This window comes from Phyllobates terribilis, unplaced genomic scaffold, assembly GCF_046119375.1.
Source record: "Phyllobates terribilis strain yellow unplaced genomic scaffold, ASM4611937v1 Scaffold_2__4_contigs__length_985480577, whole genome shotgun sequence".
Classification (NCBI taxonomy): domain Eukaryota; kingdom Metazoa; phylum Chordata; class Amphibia; order Anura; family Dendrobatidae; genus Phyllobates; species Phyllobates terribilis.
The window spans coordinates 87,837,592-87,855,417 of NW_027362762.1; the positions used below are offsets into that span (position 1 = coordinate 87,837,592).

At 42.7% G+C, this 17,826-nt stretch overlaps 1 protein-coding gene across 1 annotated transcript in view; it reads right to left on the minus strand.

Moving 5' to 3' along the window:
- GUCY1A2 (guanylate cyclase 1 soluble subunit alpha 2) overlaps positions 1–17,826 on the minus strand; it is a 398,286-nt gene that overhangs the window by 115,046 nt on the left and 265,414 nt on the right. Inside the window, exon 5 of the mRNA XM_073662188.1 lies at positions 13,917–14,402. Within this exon, the coding sequence (XP_073518289.1) occupies positions 13,917–14,402 (486 nt within the window). The remainder of the gene's footprint in view (positions 1–13,916; positions 14,403–17,826) is intronic.

Here is a 17,826-nt window from a genome sequence, read left to right on the forward strand (position 1 = left end):
TATTCTGTCCTCATGCAAAACAATTGAAGCAGAAACCATCCAAAACCTGACAAATTCAATGGACGAGAGAGTTCAGAAGCTCCTTTCGAACAAGGGGTCCTATGTGAAAATGTAACATCACCTAGAATAAAGTTTTGAGTTGAAAACTGTTTGATTTCAGTTTCTAACAACCTGCTAATGCTTATAATTTCAAAAATGACCATTTTTTTGGTCTTTATTAAAATGAAAAGGTTGATCGAAAAGTTTGGGGGATCTAAGAGTGTGGCAACCCAGTAGTCATGATTACTTCGAATTCTGACAATATGAGGGTCATGCTGCAGGTAGTGCAGCAAGAAGGCACTTATGTGTCTTGCGCATCTCGGAGCCCCAAAATTATTTTCCGGGCTAGATGCAGCTAAAAATTATTTTTAATTTTAAATCTGGTGGAGCTTATTATAGATGGCCTAATAGGATCAGTGCTGCACACTGCTACAAAGCCCAAATTATTTTCCAGTCAAGATACAGATAAACATGATTAGTAATTTGAAAGCTTAAAACGGTTGGTAGGGTGATTTTAAACAATCATCAAGCTTTTACTCTCCCCAGGATGACACAGGAGTAGAAAAGTCGTTTCGGATCCATGATTTGTTCATCTTTATGAACGTGAGTCTGTCTACATTATCAGTGGAGAGCCGCGTGCGCTTATCTGTCAGCACACCACCAGCAGCGCTGAACACACGTTCAGACAGAACGCTGGCTGCGGGGCATGACAAGATCTCCAAGGCGTAAGTGGCTAGCTCCGGCCATTTATCCAGATTGGAAGCCCAAAAAGAGCAAGGGTCCAGTGACACAGTCGTGGCTTCAATGTTTACTTGGAGATACTCCTGTACCATCGTCTCTAGGCGTTGACTATGTGTCAGACTTCTTGTCTCCTGTGGCCTTGCAAAGGATGGGCTAAAAAAGTGGTGAAATGATTCCGCAAAATTGATGTTACCACCAGATACTGTGGTTCTGTTACGGTTTGAGTGCTGAACACTTGACGGTCTCACGGTTGGCAAGTTGGAACTGTGAGATTCACTACGTGCACCACTGGTATTTTGTGGAAAAGCACATGTAAGATTCTGCAACAGTCTCTGCTGATACTCCTGCATGCGTGCATCCCTTTCTATGGCAGGAATAATTTCTGCAAATTTACTTTTGTACCGGGGATCTAACAGTGTGGCAACCTAGTAGTCAGGATTATTTCTAATTCTCACAATTCGAGGGTCATGTTGCAAGTAGTGCAGCAAGAAGGCACTCATGTGTGTTGCGCATCCAGGAGCACCAAGTCCCTGTTGTGTTGGTGGCGAGGTAACAATCATGCTTCCTTCCTCTGTCCTCTCCCCCCAACCTCGCACAACAGAAATGTGATCAAGGTCTCCCTCATCTGATGAGTCTTCCATCAGTTCGTCCTCCACTTCTTCCTGGGCTCCTGCACCTTCCTCACTAGTTTGGCTGCTACCATGCGCCCTGGTAAAACCATCTCCCCCACCCTCACATGCCTGCCGCCTTGGTGCTGCCGACCGTCTGGACCTTGCAGATGTTAGCCCTTCCGCATACAACTCCTCCTCCTCTACTTCCTCCACCTCCTCTTGTGCCACCACCTGACTCCAAATTCTGTTTAACATGTGCTCCAGCATGTAAATCACCGGAATAGTCATGCTGATAATGGCATCGTCAGCACTAAACATCTTCGTCGCCATTTCAAAACTGTGCAGAAGGGTGCATAGGTCCCTGATCTGAGACCACTCCTCCAGCGTGATTTGCCCCACCTCTGAATCTCGTTGGCCCAGGCTATACGTCAGAACGTATTGCACCAGGGCTTGTCGGTGCTGCCACAGTCGCTGCAACATGTGCAGAGTTGAATTCCACCGGGTAGGCACATCGCATTTTAGCCGGTGAAGTGGCAGGCCCAACGACTTCTGTAGAGATGTAAGTCGCTGAGCTGCGGGATGCGAACGGCGGAAGTGAGCAAGCAGCGACCGTGCCCTCTGCAGAAGGCCATCTAGTCTGGGATAGTGGGCTAAAAATTGCTGGACAACCAGGTTCAACACGTGAGCCATACAAGGCACGTGTGTGACATTGCCCCGGCGAAGGGCCGCACCCAGGTTTGCAGCATTGTCGCACACGGCCTTCCCTGGTTTCAGGTCCAGTGGAGACAACCATTCATGAAATTGGTTCTCCAGAGCTGACCACAACTCCTCAGCTGTGTGACTCACATTTCCCAGACATTTCAATGTAAAAACCGCCTGATGACGTTGAGCCCTACTGCCAGCATAGTAAGGAGGTGTGCAGGATCCCTTCTGCACAGTTAGAAAGCTTGTGGCATGACCAGACAGGCTTTGGGTGCAGGTGGAAGACCGAGAGGAGGTTGAGGAGGCAGAAGCAGTGGAGGAAAAATGACATAAAGAGGATTGACGCACAACTCGTGGGGACGGCAAGACTTGGACAGCAGCCCCTTGTCCTGCTGTCACCATAGTTACCCAGTGCCCAGTCAGCGACATGTAACGCCCCTGTCCATGCCTACTCGTCCAAGTGTCTGTGGTGAAATGCACCCTGTCACACACAGAGTTTCTCAAAGAAGCGGTGATGTTGTGTGCGACATGCTGGTGGAGCGCAGGCACACCTTTCTTTGAGAAGTAGTGCCGACTGGGCATCTGGTACTGGGGCACTGCGACGGACATAAGGTCTCGAAAATCCTCTGTGTCCACCAGGCGGAAAGGCAGCATTTCTGTAGCCAAGAGCTTGCAGATGGTGAAATTCAACCTCTTAGCTTTCTCATGGCTAGGAGGAAATGGTCTTTTACTTGTCCACATCTGAGGGACCGAGGGCTGGCTATTGTGCTTAGACGGGGTTGATAAGGGTGTCCCCGGCAAACTGCCGGTCTGTGAGGAAGATGCAGGCGGACATGTTAGGTTGCCTTGATCCAAAGGTGGTGCTATCGATGTCGGACAGCGCTCAAGACCAGCTGGTGTGACCACCTCCAAAGAAAATGATGACCTGCCAATCACGCTGGCTGTTGCGGGTAAAGAGGTGGCAGGTCTGCGCCCCAAAACAGGTGTGACTGCTGTCCCCCCAGTCACAGAGGATGAAGAGGCCGCGGATGCACAAGATATGGCAGACGGTGGTTGGCCCGGCCGGCTAGACCGCATTGTAGCACACTGAGCTTCCCACTGCAACTTATGCTTCATGTCCATGTGCCGGTTCATGCATGAAGTACTCAAACTATGTATTTTTTGGCCTCTACTTAGCTTTTGCTGACAAATGTTACAGATAACACGAGTTGGGTCATCTTTATCGATCTGAAAAAATGCCCAGGCTATGCAAGGCTTAGCACCCATGCGACCTGAAGAGCCACCACGACTTGTGGTGAGAGGCAGAGTTGTGTTTGAGGATGCAGTTGTTGACGTGCTTCCAGTACTACATCTCTGTCCAGGAAGGCGCAACCTGACCTCGTCGTCACTAGCATCTTCCTCCACCTCCTCTGCTGACCTCATCTCTTGGCTGACTGTGGGTTGACAGTAAGTGGGATCTCCGACCTCATCATCATCACCCTGTGCGTTATCACACCCGTCGTCCTCAGAGCCAACCTGTTCCTGCCCTGACAAAAAACTAAAGTTGTCGCTCCAATCAGGTATTTGAGTCTTATCATCGTCTTCCTCATTGTCTCCACCAACAGGAGTTACAGTTTGGGAATGAGGGTCTACATTATGGTCAGAACCTTCTGCGTCTGGTCCTGGATCCGACTCATAAAGATTCTGGGCATCAGTGCAGATCATTTCCTCGTCTGGATTCACAGAAGCGCTGGAGTCGACCTCTGATTCCCAGGCTATAGTATGAGTAAACAGCTCTGCAGACTCAACCATCTGTTCTACCTCATACTCAGACGGGCAGCTGGAGATTTGGGAGCTGTGAGGAAGCAAGTGCGATTTGGGTGACACCTTTGAGGACTGGAGTATTTGTGATGTTGAAGTTGATGTGGAGGAGAGCCCACTTAAAGGAGCACTTGATATCCGTTGAAGCACCTGCTGTTTTTGTGCCTCATCTGGAATTTGTAGCGATTGGCGTGGCCGTAAGAAAGGGATCTTATCACATTGTCCGCTAAAAGAAGTAGACATTTTAGTTTGGCTGGAAGATGGTCTTTCTTCTGCACCTACCCCACGGACACAACCTTTTTTCCCCTTCCCAACACGCCTATTCCCCTTTCCACCAGCAGCAGGCCTTTTTCCACTCATTTTGGTGGTTAACTAATTCACAACTCTGGAGTTGTTTGCACAAAAAAACAATGGATGGTAACCGAGCAGAGCTGAGTGGCCAAACTGTGGTATTAGGCCAAAACTATTGGCTGGGTTAGATGCAGAAAAAAATTATTTTTAATTTGCAACCTGATGGAGGTCAGTATAGATGGACTAATAGACCAAGTCCCACACACCGCTAGAAGCCCAAATATTTTTTCAGAGCTAGATGCAGAAAATTTTTTTATTCAATTTGCAACCTGATGGAGGTCAGTATAGATGGACTAATAGACCAAGTCCCACACACCGCTAGAAGCTCAAATATTTTTTCAGAGCTAGATGCAGAAATTTTTTTTATTCAATTTGCAACCTGATGGAGGTCAGTATAGATGGACCAATAGACCAAGTCCCACACACTGCTAGAAGCCCAAATATTTTTTCAGAGCTAGATGCAGTAAAAAATTATTTTTAATTTGCAACCTGATGGAGGTCAGTATAGATGGACTAATAGACCAAGTCCCACACACCGCTAGAAGCCCAAATATTTTTTCAGAGCTAGATACAGAAAATTTTTTTATTCAATTTGCAACCTGATGGAGGTCAGTATAGATGGACTAATAGACCAAGTCCCACACACTGCTAGAAGCCCAAATATTTTTTCAGAGCTAGATGCAGAAAAAAATTATTTTTAATTTGCAACCTGATGGAGGTCAGTATAGATGGACTAATAGACCAAGTCCCACACACTGCTAGAAGCCCAAATATTTTTTCAGAGCTAGATGCAGAAAAAAATTATTTTTAATTTGCAACCTGATGGAGGTCAGTATAGATGGACTAATAGACCAAGTCCCACACACTGCTAGAAGCCCAAATATTTTTTCAGAGCTAGATGCAGAAAAAAATTATTTTTAATTTGCAACCTGATGGAGGTCAGTATAGATGGACTAATAGACCAAGTCCCACACACTGCTAGAAGCCCAAATATTTTTTCAGAGCTAGATGCAGAAAAAAATTATTTTTAATTTGCAACCTGATGGAGGTCAGTATAGATGGACTAATAGACCAAGTCCCACACACCGCTAGAAGCCCAAATATTTTTTCAGAGCTAAATGAAGAAAAAAATTATTTTTAATTTGCAACCTGATGGAGGTCAGTATAGATGGACTAATAGACCAAGTCCCACACACTGCTAGAAGCCCAAATATTTTTTCAGAGCTAAATGAAGAAAAAAATTATTTTTAATTTGCAACCTGATGGAGGTCAGTATAGATGGACTAATAGACCAAGTCCCACACACTGCTAGAAGCCCAAATATTTTTTCAGAGCTAGATGCAGAAAAAAATTATTTTTAATTTGCAACCTGATGGAGGTCAGTATAGATGGACTAATAGAACAAGTCCCACACGCTGCTAGAAGCCCAAATATTTTTTCAGAGATAAATGAAGAAAAAAATTATTTTTAATTTGCAACCTGATGGAGGTCAGTATAGATGGACTAATAGACCAAGTCCCACACACTGCTAGAAGCCCAAATATTTTTTCAGAGCTAGATGCAGAAAAAAATTATTTTTAATTTGCAACCTGATGGAGGTCAGTATAGATGGACTAATAGACCAAGTCCCACACACTGCTAGAAGCCCAAATATTTTTTCAGAGCTAGATGCAGAAAAAAATTATTTTTAATTTGCAACCTGATGGAGGTCAGTATAGATGGACTAATAGACCAAGTCCCACACACCGCTAGAAGCCCAAATATTTTTTCTGAGCTAGATGCAGAAAAAAATTATATTCAGTTTGCAACCTGATGGAGGTCAGTATAGATGGACTAATAGAATGATGCTATGCCCAAAAGATTTTACTTCACTAGGTGCAGTAAAAAAATTGGTATTCTATACACAGGTGGTATATCTTGCAACACAGATAGGCTACTCCACTGACTAACACACTCTGCAATAGGCCAAAAAGGATTAGCTTTGCTAGATTCAGCCAAATGCTGTGAAAAAAACTTGCACAGCACTGGCACAGACCTGCCTGGCAAAAACTGATAGGAACTGATGTAACCTAGTCCTGAAAAGGACTCCAATTACAATTAGTCTTTACTCCCACAATCTATCTATTTAAGAGCACAGACCTGCCTGATAAAAGTCGTAGGAAATGCTGTAACCTAGTCCTTAAAAGGACTGCAATCACAACTATTCCCTACTCCCAAGCTATCTGTATATTTGTGCGAAAATTGGCTTGAAATTAACAAGGTATAGCGCACACAGCAACAGCGGTGCCGTCTAACACGCAGCTGCAGCAGTGAGAAAATGGTGGCGACGGGGAAAATGGCTTGGTCTTATAGGGCAAGGACATGTGACATACACTGCCAATCACACATGCCCTTGCTTGTGTGAAAAAAAGCACTTCGCTCCGTGTGTGCGCTGCTGATAGGCTGACAGATTGCACCTCCCCACTGCAAATGCGGGAAAGAGAAAAAAAAATGGAGATCTTCATTGTTCCTGCAGAGATCCATCCCCTGCCCCTCCCCCCGCCCCGCTGTACACTCAAACTGCGTATTAACATTAATTTTCATCATTACTGAGAAAAAATCCAGTTATGATTTTGGTGCACAAACAGTTATCGAACATAACCTCGAACAGCCGAATTTTTCTCAAATTGTTCGTGTTCGCCGACCGGCTCGAACACCGCCCAAAACAGCTCGAATTTGAGATTGGCGAACAGTTCGAGTAGAACAACGCTCATCTCTAGTTAGATGCAGAAAAAAATTATATTCAATTTGCAACCTGATGGAGGTCAGTATAGATGGACTAATAGAACAAGTCCCACACACAGCTAGAAGCCCAAATATTTTTTCAGAGGTAGATGCAGAAAAAAATTGTATTCAGTTTGCAACCTGATGGAGGTCAGTATAGATGGACTAATAGAACAAGTCCTACACACAGCTAGAAGCCCAAATATTTTTTCAGAGGTAGATGCAGAAAAAAAATATATTCAGTTTGCAACCCGATGGAGGTCAGTATAGATGGACTAATAGAGAAAGTCCCACACACTGCTAGAAGGCCAAATATTTTTTCAGAGCTAGATGCAGATAAAAATTATTTTTAATTTGCAACCTGATGGAGGTCAGTATAGATGGACTAATAGAGAAAGTCCCACACACTGCTAGAAGACCAAATATTTTTTCAGAGGTAGATGCAGAAAAAAATTCTATTCAGTTTGCAACCTGATGGAGGTCAGTATAGATGGACTAATAGAACAAGTCCCACACACAGCTAGAAGCCCAATATTTTTCCAGAGGTAGATGCAGAAAAAAATTATATTCAGTTTGCAACCTGATGGAGGTCAGTATAGATGGATTAATAGAACAAGTCCCACACACAGCTAGAAGCCCAATATTTTTTCAGAGGTAGATGCAGAAAAAAAATATATTCAGTTTGCAACCTGATGGAGGTCAGTATAGATGGACTAATAGAGAAAGTCCCACACACTGCTAGAAGGCCAAATATTTTTTCAGAGCTAGATGCAGACAAAAAATTATTTTTAGTTTGCAACCTGATGGAGGTCAGTATAGATGGACTAATAGAACAAGTCCCACACACTGCTAGAAGGCCAAATATTTTTTCAGAGCTAGATGCAGAAAAAAATTATATTCAGTTTGCAACCTGATGGAGGTCAGTATAGATGGACTAATAGAACAAGTCCCACACACTGCTAGAAGCCCAAATATTTTTTCAGAGCTAGATGCAGAAAAAAATATATTCAATTTGCAACCTGATGGAGGTCAGTATAGATGGACTAATAGAATGATGCTATGCCCAAAAGATTTTACTTCACTAGGTGCAGTAAAAAAATTGGTATTCTATACACAGGTGGTATATCTTGCAACACAGATAGGCTACTCCACTGACTAACACACTCTGCAATAGGCCAAAAAGGATTAGCTTTGCTAGATTCAGCCAAATGCTGTGAAAAAACTTGCACAGCACTGGCACAGACCTGCCTGGCAAAAACTGATAGGAACTGATGTAACATAGTCCTGAAAAGGACAGCAATTACAATTAGTCTTTACTCCCACAATCTATCTATTTAAGAGCACAGACCTGCCTGATAAAAGTCGTAGGAAATGCTGTAACCTAGTCCTTAAAAGGACTGCAATCACAACTATTCCCTACTCCCAAGCTATCTGTAGATTTGTGCGAAAATTGGCTTGAAATTAACAAGGTATAGCGCACACAGCAACAGCGGTGCCGTCTAACACGCAGCTGCAGCAGTGAGAAAATGGTGGCGACGGGGAAAATGGCTTGGTCTTATAGGGCAAGGACATGTGACATACACTGCCAATGACACATGCCCTTGCTTGTGTGAAAAAAAGCACTTTGCTCCGTGTGTGCGCTGCTGATAGGCTGACAGATTGCACCTCCCCACTGTAAATGCGGGAAAGAGAAAAAAAAAATGGAGATCTTCATTGTTCCTGCAGAGATCCATCCCCTGCCCCTCCCCCCACCCCGCTGTACACTCAAACTGCGTATTAACATTAATTTTCATCATTACTGAGAAAAAATCCAGTTATGATTTTGGTGCACGAACAGTTATCGAACATAACCTCGAACAGCCGAATTTTTCTCAAATCGTTCGTGTTCGCCGAACGGCTCGAACACCGCCCAAAACAGCTCGAATTTGAGATTGGCGAACAGTTCGAGTCGAACAACGCTCATCTCTAATGGAGACTGAAAGTCAAAAGTTCAAAACATTCTTACCCTTTTTCTAGTCAGTGTAAATGCATGGTTCCTACAATGAAACATGGTGGTGACCTTATGTGAAACTGCATGAGAGCTGCTGGTGTCGGGTAGCTACTAGGGTTGAGCAAGTATGTTCTGTCCGAGTATGCTCGGGCCGAGCTCCAAGTACTTATAACTGCTCGGTGATATGGTTAAATCACTCCCGTGTGCATGATTTGCAACTGTTTGACAACTTTGAGGCAAAGTAATTTAACCATATAGGTCACATATCAGAAAAACAGAATCTGTTCAACGTCTCAAATAAGAATTCATATAAAGAAAATGACGTAAGAGAACATTGTGATATTAAAAAATACAAAGTTTATTATTATCCAAGGTTTAAAAATAGCTAACATATAAACCATAATGACGCAGATACATTAGTGGTGGGCAAAAAGACAAAGTACTCTAGGACCGGTCAAACACATGATATAGATTAGTAATGGAGAAAACATTCAAGTGTAGTATTTATATTCCAACACATGATGTAGATTAATGATAAAAAAGTCGCTGAAATGGGACATATATATATATATGGAGCTATCAAAGAGGCTCAAAAGAACCGCTAAAGTGCACAGTGCATAGCAAAAAAAGGGAAATAGTCACCATTAAATAGCAGGGGTGACAGTACCTGGACTCATGTCACTTGATAGCCACACATGTAAGTTTCAACACTTTGTATTTACTACTGCTGTTTAATAGCGACTTTTTTATCATTAATCTACATCATGTGTTGGAATATATATACTTCACTTGAATGTTTTCTCCATTACTAATCTATATCATGTGTTTGACCGGTCCTAGAGCACTTTGTCTTTTTGCCCACCACTAATGTATCTGCGCCATTATGGTTTATATGTTAGCTATTTTTTAACCTTGGATAATAATAAACTTTGTATTTTTTAATATCACCATGTTCTCGTATGTCATTTTCTTTGTTTGACAACTTTATTACATGTGAGGAATGTTTAAGAAATAGACATTCCTCCCAGCATACTCGGCGAAAGGGTTAATAGATCATACTCGCTCATCACTAGTAGCTACATTTCATTGATGGTATCAGGAATTCACAGATGTACTGCTCTATAGTGAAAGAGAAGATGCTCCCATCATTCCGTGCCCTTGATAGACGTGCACTTTTCCAAAATGACAATGATCAAAAACATACACGTCTGTTGCACTATCCATCTATGCTGTTCTCAGATTAGGTGGCAAAAACCTGGTGATAGATTCCCTTTAAGAAAACAGCTGTTTGTACTGACAGCTATTAATTCCCCCTGACACTAAAGTGTCAGGAAGCAGAATGTTTGAATATTTTTGTTACATAAAAAAGAGTGACCACTCGTTTTATGGGAAAAATTACTAGAGAACATATTAAAGAGGTTCTCTGCTTTTGCCCCTTGACAATGTTCTGATGTCTTCTTGTTGTGACTCAGACCATGTTCCTGCACGGTCAGACATGGCCATTACACAGTACACAGCAGGGACACAATTATAAGATTATCTCAGCACAGGAACATTTTATATAAACACATCCAATTGTGGAAATTATTATTATTCCAAGATCTATTAATTAAAATGAACTTTGTTTGCGGGACAACCCCTTTAATTTATGTGTTTGTTTGTCCCACTGCTTGGTTCAGGTTCTTGAGACCTTTTTAGGTTTAAAATGACCAATTAAAGGCTAGGTTTTAATGGTCACTTTTTGCTAAATAATTATCTGACATGTAATACTGGTGGTTCACTTTTGGATGAATTTATTGCTAACTTTGTATATTTTAATTATGTCTGTTCAAAATATTTCTTCATATTATATTTAAAATTATTGCAAAGCTGAAGGGACCTTTAATGGTTTGTTTTCTACATACAATGTATCCTAGCAAATTGGAGTTGTACTTTATTTGCGTAGTCTTTAGGGGTTAATTTTTATTGCTAATTTATGGTTTCTATTAGACTAGAAAAATATTTTGATCTTGGTTGACGTGAGAAACATGGGAACTGCAATAGTTGTGCTCCCGAGTGGAAAATCCTTCTAACTAAACATGGGAATTTAGCTAGTCAGGAAAGGATGTGGAATGCTGGATCAAAGACGCCAATTTATCAGGCTGCAAATTGTGTCTTATTCCCATATCATTGCTCCAAATGGGGGAAGGGTGGTTCTACAGCATCTAACATGAAGTCCCTCTACATTGCATACTCTGTTCTTGTATCTTTTCCTTCTAGCCTAGAGTCTTCCATTATGGCCATGTTCACATGTTCAGTATTTGGTCAGTATTTTACATCAGTATTTGTAAGCCAAAACCATTAGTGGGTGAAAAATCAAGAAGTGGTGACGTGTTTCTATTATACTTTTCCTCTGATTGTTCCACTCCTGGTTTTGGCTTATAAATACCGATGTAAAATACTGACCAACTACTGAACGTGTGCATGTGGCCTAAAGGAAATGTTTCAATTTCTTTGGGTCTCTTCATAAAGCATCTTGTAAAGCTGCGTGCCCACTATGCGTTTTTCAAGCGTTTTTGCTGCGGAATTTCCACAGCGAAAACGCTTAAAAAACGCTTGGTAATACGTGCCCCATGGTCCCCAATGATAATCCACATGTACTGTGCACATGTTGCGGAAATTTCCGCTGCGGATTATCATTGCGGAAAAATACGCAGCATGTCCATTAATTTTGCGGACATGCAGCGTAATCGCCGCCATTGACTTGCATTGGACCGCGTGACATCCGCATCACTGCATCTCCACAAGCGGATATCACACGGTTCAATGTGCGGATGGTACCCAGGTCTCGAGAAGAGGAGATTCTCATCCAGACCTGGGTACCATAGAAACTGTAAAAAAAAAGAATTTAAAATAAAAAATAGAGATTATACTCACCTTCCGATGTCTTCCCGGTGTTTTCTCCCCTTTGTCTGGTCTGCTCTATAGGTTGCGGTGTTGTGAAGGATCGGCCATGACGTCATTGAGTCATGTGACCTGTCACATGACTCAATGACTTCACCGCAGGTCCTTCGCACCACCGCGAGCCGCCCAAAACACCTGACCTAGCGGAGAAAACACCGGGAGGACATCGGAAGGTAAGTATAATCTTTATTTTTTATTTTTTACCATTCTTACCGGTTGCATGGATTTATATAGTGTGACCAAGTTGTCAAGCACTTTCCAAGTGATGCTAAAATCACTTGGAAAAGCGCTTGATAACCCGCATGCGGAAATTCATGCAAAAACGCTTGACAAACACTTCTACCTGGCGGGAAAAACGCATGTAAAAACAGCATGCGTTTTTCCTGCCAGGGAGAAGCGGAAAAAATATGCAGTATTTCTGCATCGTGGGCACATAGCCTCAATCTATCATTTTTCAGATTTTGTGTTGTCTCTACTTGCCCGGTTCCAGCACCGCTTTCTCACCAAGTGGTTGCAGCTACTGATGATGGTTGCTTCAGGTTTCTAGGTAGTTCCTCCTCAGCTGCTCCAAACAGCGGCTCTCATGCTATGCCTTACCTTCTGATTGAAGTATATACCCTGTCCTCATGTCTTGTTCTTTGTACTATTAGTGCTGCCTTTGACTACTGTCTGATTTTGACCTTAATGTGAATTTCACTGATACCTTACCCTTGGGATTATCTGTGTTATTCTTCTCATGATCATGAGCTCTAGCTTAATTCCTGATTTTTCTCTCATCTTGCTCCTGACCTGTGACCTCTGACTATTGGATGGGAAATACTGCCACCAATCCATAACTGGGGATTCTCCTCCAACAAAGCACAGACCACCATTCGGTGTTGAAGATTAGATTTCATAAACTCTAGACCCCAGTCTGGTCAACGCCAACGCCAGTTCCAAAATCGTTCAGTCAAGTAAAGGAAAGTCTAGTTATGACTCTTGGAGTATCATTATCTTTGCTTTCATAAACCAGTTATCGTATGATCTATATATGTTAGTTGTCGTGAAGCTGAATTTTTGGGAACTTCTCAGAAGAAATAAACAATCATATAAAGTTGAAGGAGTTTTTTTGAACTTTAATTTACCACGGCTAGGCCATGAGTCAAAGACCACAGGAGTCAAGCTCCTGTAAACCCCTTGTAATCATCCGACTGGTGGGGCCGCGGCGCTCTAAGCGGTGTCACATCACTTTAGTTGTGTAACTATGTCTTTTCTTGATAACATCAAATCCATGGGACTGATCTGCAGTACAAGGAATAACCACAACAAAATGTACATCACTGTGTCCTGCAAACCATGAAGGGATTGTGATGCTGCAGTCAGCCAACCAGTATGGGTGCCGGGATCAGGCCCTGGCAATTTGATATTGATGGTCTATTCTAAGGTTAGAGCATTGATATCATAGTCACAGAAAACCCCTTTGAAGGGAATATGCCACCAGGTCAGATGAGACAGTTTTTGCTGTTTATTTATTTCTTTATCTAAGTATGCCTTTTTCTTTTTAGTTTGCTTGAAATCCACTTTTCCTGAGATATGAGACTTTTTAATTAGTGCAAATGTTTTTGGTATTTCTAAGGGGGCGTGGCTCACAGAATTCTATGTGGGCGTGTCTTTAGGCTGCTCTGCATAATTACCCTGTGAGCCACACCCCATTTATAAGGACGAAAAAAAAATACTACTAAACAAAAAGGCCCATATCTCTAAAATGGATTTGGGGGATTTCAAAGACAAAAAAATTGACTATTTAGGAGAGCAGCGGCATAAAAAAAGAGCAAAAACTGGTTACTTTTGACATGAAGACAGGTCCTCTTTAAAAAAAAACACTGAGAAAATGTGAGTGTAACGTTCAATATAAGAAAAAAATTATATATATCAAAATTGGTTTGAGCAAATATGACCAGAAAATGAAAATACAACCAGAGGAGTAAAATTCTTACCTTATAAATATCCAAGAATCCACACTGATAGTCAAATCTAGTGTAGAGTTCATTTAACATACTAATGACTTGCATTGGTGTACACTGAGCACATACAGCTGTGAACCCCACAATGTCAGAAAAGAGCATCGTGACGTCATCAAACTTCCGAGCCTCAACAGTCTTCCCTTCCCAAAGCTGCTGAGCCACATCTCCCGGAAATATTGAATAGAGAAGATCCACTGTTTTCTTCTTTTCCTCCTCCAAAGCTTGGTGGGTTTTTTCCAAAGTGGCTTTCAATTTATCCATTCGCTTTTTAAGACCATCTTGAGCTTTGGCCTGCTCACCAACCAGGATGACATCACGGGTGGCATCATGGATTGGGATATCCGAAAGATGCAGTCCTTGTCCCATCAGTTCATCCAGCTTGTCAACACGAGGAGAACCCAAAAAGAGGATGGAATTGGATTCAGGAACATGGATCATTTGTCCTTTTACTTCCATTACCTGGGAAAATGGAAAAAATATATAGAAACCACAATTAAAGAAAAGTAAACCTTAAAAATGCTCATGTAAATGATGACCTTATAAGACAACACTAAATATTCTGACTTTTAGTGAATTCTCATTCCATTACACTCCATCATTCTCCCCTTACCTGTGCTGCCATTGGATGTCAATTGTCACACAAAAGTTATATGGTTTCATTCTTAAAGACCCCAATGTTCATTAAATTAAAGCCAACCCAACCAACTGATTATCCATCCAATTATCCACCTAATGTGGGCCTTGCCATTCTCCCTTGACCGATGATGTTAGATGAGAAAGGATTGTGCAGGTTGAATTTAAATGCCCAATCATTTTGTTCTCCCTGGAGATAAGATGCTGCCAGAGGTGTCCGTCTGTCTGTGGCTTACTCCACTCTACCCATTAAAAGCACATAAATACTTGGCAGAACATGCTAATCTATGTAATGGGAGTCACGTACGATACTTGCCAAGTATCTGATGGTAACTGTAACACCTCAAAAAGATATTTTCTCCTGGTTATGCAAAGTACAGTCTCTGGCATGTTACCCTCCAGCATTACAACCTTTATTTTAACCAAGATCAGACATCAGGAAGCAGAGCTTTGCACCCAAACACACAGATTTTCATCAGATCAGTGGAACCTGAAAACGATCATCTTTTTTTTCAACTAGTTTTACCAAAGGGGTTGTTGTCACGCACAGTGTAGGAAAGACAAAGTGTGACACAAAGGGATGAGGGGAAGGGAGCCCAGACATGAGGGAAAGGGGAAGTGGAGACCTCCTAGGCTGATCTGCAATCACCCTGTCTCCCCTACCGTCCCTAAATTATATTGTTTCTTCACCAATTGCCGCACAGGAACCAATCCCTGTATTTCCCTAGCGCTTGGCCCTTGACAGGGAAGGGGGGGGATGAGTGCTAGTCGATCCCCTCTGACAACTAAAGACAACAAGGGAGACAAACACAGGGGAAGTAGCTTAGCTTGAGTCAACTTCAGAGAGATGGCACACACGTCCTCTTAGCACCAGAGAGGAAGTAAGAACTGCACTTGCTCCAAGCCTTCACAAGGGGTCATGTGAATACCACCGGCTGTGTAGCAACCAGGAAGTATTTAAACAGCCAGGCCTGATTGTCAATTAAAGCAGGAGGGAGGTAGGCGCTGGGTCCTAGAGTAAGACAGCTGAGAAGGTGTCTGTAATGCCAAACGAAGGGATCTCCCGCAACCAACTGCAGGGCGATTGTCTGTCACATCTGACACATCCGTGACAGTTGTCCAGTGAAAAAAGTTTTAAAACAGCTCAGATTTATATACAAAAGAAAAAAGGCATAATTAATCCCATCGATCCCACCACTAGAGTTACAAAGTTAATACGTTGAAAAAGAAAAGACATTGAGTTCAACCAAGGGATAGGCAAAGGACGAAGGCACAACCACAATTCATGATCCAGTCTGGCCCAAAAGAGCTAATCTTTCCCTCCTGATCCCAATTGTTGATTCATTGGACCAAACATTCAGAAAAAAACTTTACGTATGTACATAATTATTTATGTTATCTTCTTCTAGAAAAAAACATTTAAGTCATTTTTGAAACCATCAACAGTTCCCGCTGTGACCAGCTCCTGAGGTCGGTAGTTCCAAAAATCAGTAGTTCTTATGGTAAAGAAGCCTTGTCTCCTGTTGAGATAGGACTTTGCTTTCTCCCAATGGACTTTTGAGGGAGTTTTAGATAAAAGAGCTTTTGTCCATTGTTTTTATTTGGGCCATTTACAGTATGTACTTGAGCAAAAAGGTTTGCAGGACCCTGATCCAGGAGGGTCACGTCAGTAGTCTGTAAATGACAGCAAAGACAATGTCATATTGGGTCAAATAATCAGAAGAGGCATTGGAGATGCCAGCAGGTACAGTGGCATGTAAAGGTTTGGGCACCACTGGTCAAAATTATTGTTATTGTAAACAGTTAAGCAAGTTGAAGATGAAATGATCTCTAAAAGGCCTAAAGTTAAAGATGACACATTTTCTTAGTATTTTAGGCAAAAAATACAGTATATATATTTTCATTTTTTACATTTTAAAAATTACAAAAAGGAAAATGGGCAGATGCAAAAGTCTGGGCACCCTTGGAGATTTGTGTGCTCAGATAACTTTGACCAAAGTTTCAGATCTTAATTACCCTGTTAGGGATATGGCTAGTGTTGAGCGATACCTTCCGATATCGGGAAATATCGGATTGGATCGGACCGATACCCAAAAAATATCGGATATCGCCGATTCCGATACCGGAAACCAATGCAAGTCAATGGGACACAAATATCGGAATGAAAATAAACCCTTTCTTTCCTTGTAGGTTAATTCTACATGAAGGAAAACAACTAAGAATAATGTAGAATGTATTACATGAAAAGCCGGCAATTCAGCAGCGGCATACATCGGTACCCGACAATTTAGAACAGAAAGAATAGAGCTTCACACATAGATTAGATAGATAGAAACATGTCAGTCACATATATATGAAGTACAGTGACAGTGTTGCTTACTGTACTTGTCATTTAGTCTTAAAGGATTTATTCAAAAAAATAATAGTGTTTTCATGTGACGCGCCCCCTGGGCCATATTCTTTAGGGGGAATATCCGGAGCCGGATCAGATGGGAGTTGTAGTCTTCCGAGTGGCTGTGACCCGGTCCGTGCCCAGGGTGTCAAACTCAGTTGTATGTGGCAGTCCTACAGATGTTACTAAGTTCTTAATGTCGACTACGCCACCCGTTGTGTTGCGGTCACTGTGGCCGCCGCTGCAGCAGGGTCCGCTGAGGCTGGTGGTGTAGGTGCAGCTTTGGTGATATAACCCCCAACGGGTGGGGTATAGCCTCAGGGGGATCAGGTGCAGAGGATGGGAGTTGTGGTGATGCAGTGTAGACGGCAATCAGAGACAGAGTCGGGTTATGCAGTTTAGGATGTTTACTCACTGCTGATGTTCTGGTCACTCCAGCTTCGAGTGACCTCCCGAGCCGTGCTGCGTCCACCAGGTTCTGGATCCAGCCAACCCCCAAATAAGTCCGGAGCGTGACCCTGAGCTCTCCTTCTGTCCTTTCTCTGGCCGTCCCCACTATTGATCCACCCAGGTCCAGCTCCCTCGGGCCTTCTGTTGGGAGACCCTTGGCCTTGGGTTCCCTGACCCTCCACGTGGTCTGCCTTCGTGGTGGATGTGGTGGGTGACCGTGACAAACGCTGCCCACGGTCTCCGGTCTCTGGCTGGGGAGTGTTTTTGCCCCCACCAGCTTGGGTTCCGGTACCCTGTGCCGACTCTTCACCCTGGGATTTAAGTTGGGTTCTTGGAGTCCTTTTCTTCTGTTTCCCCCTCTGGGTCTCTCTTTCTCCTCTCTCACTCTGGGTCTCTCTTCTCCTCCGC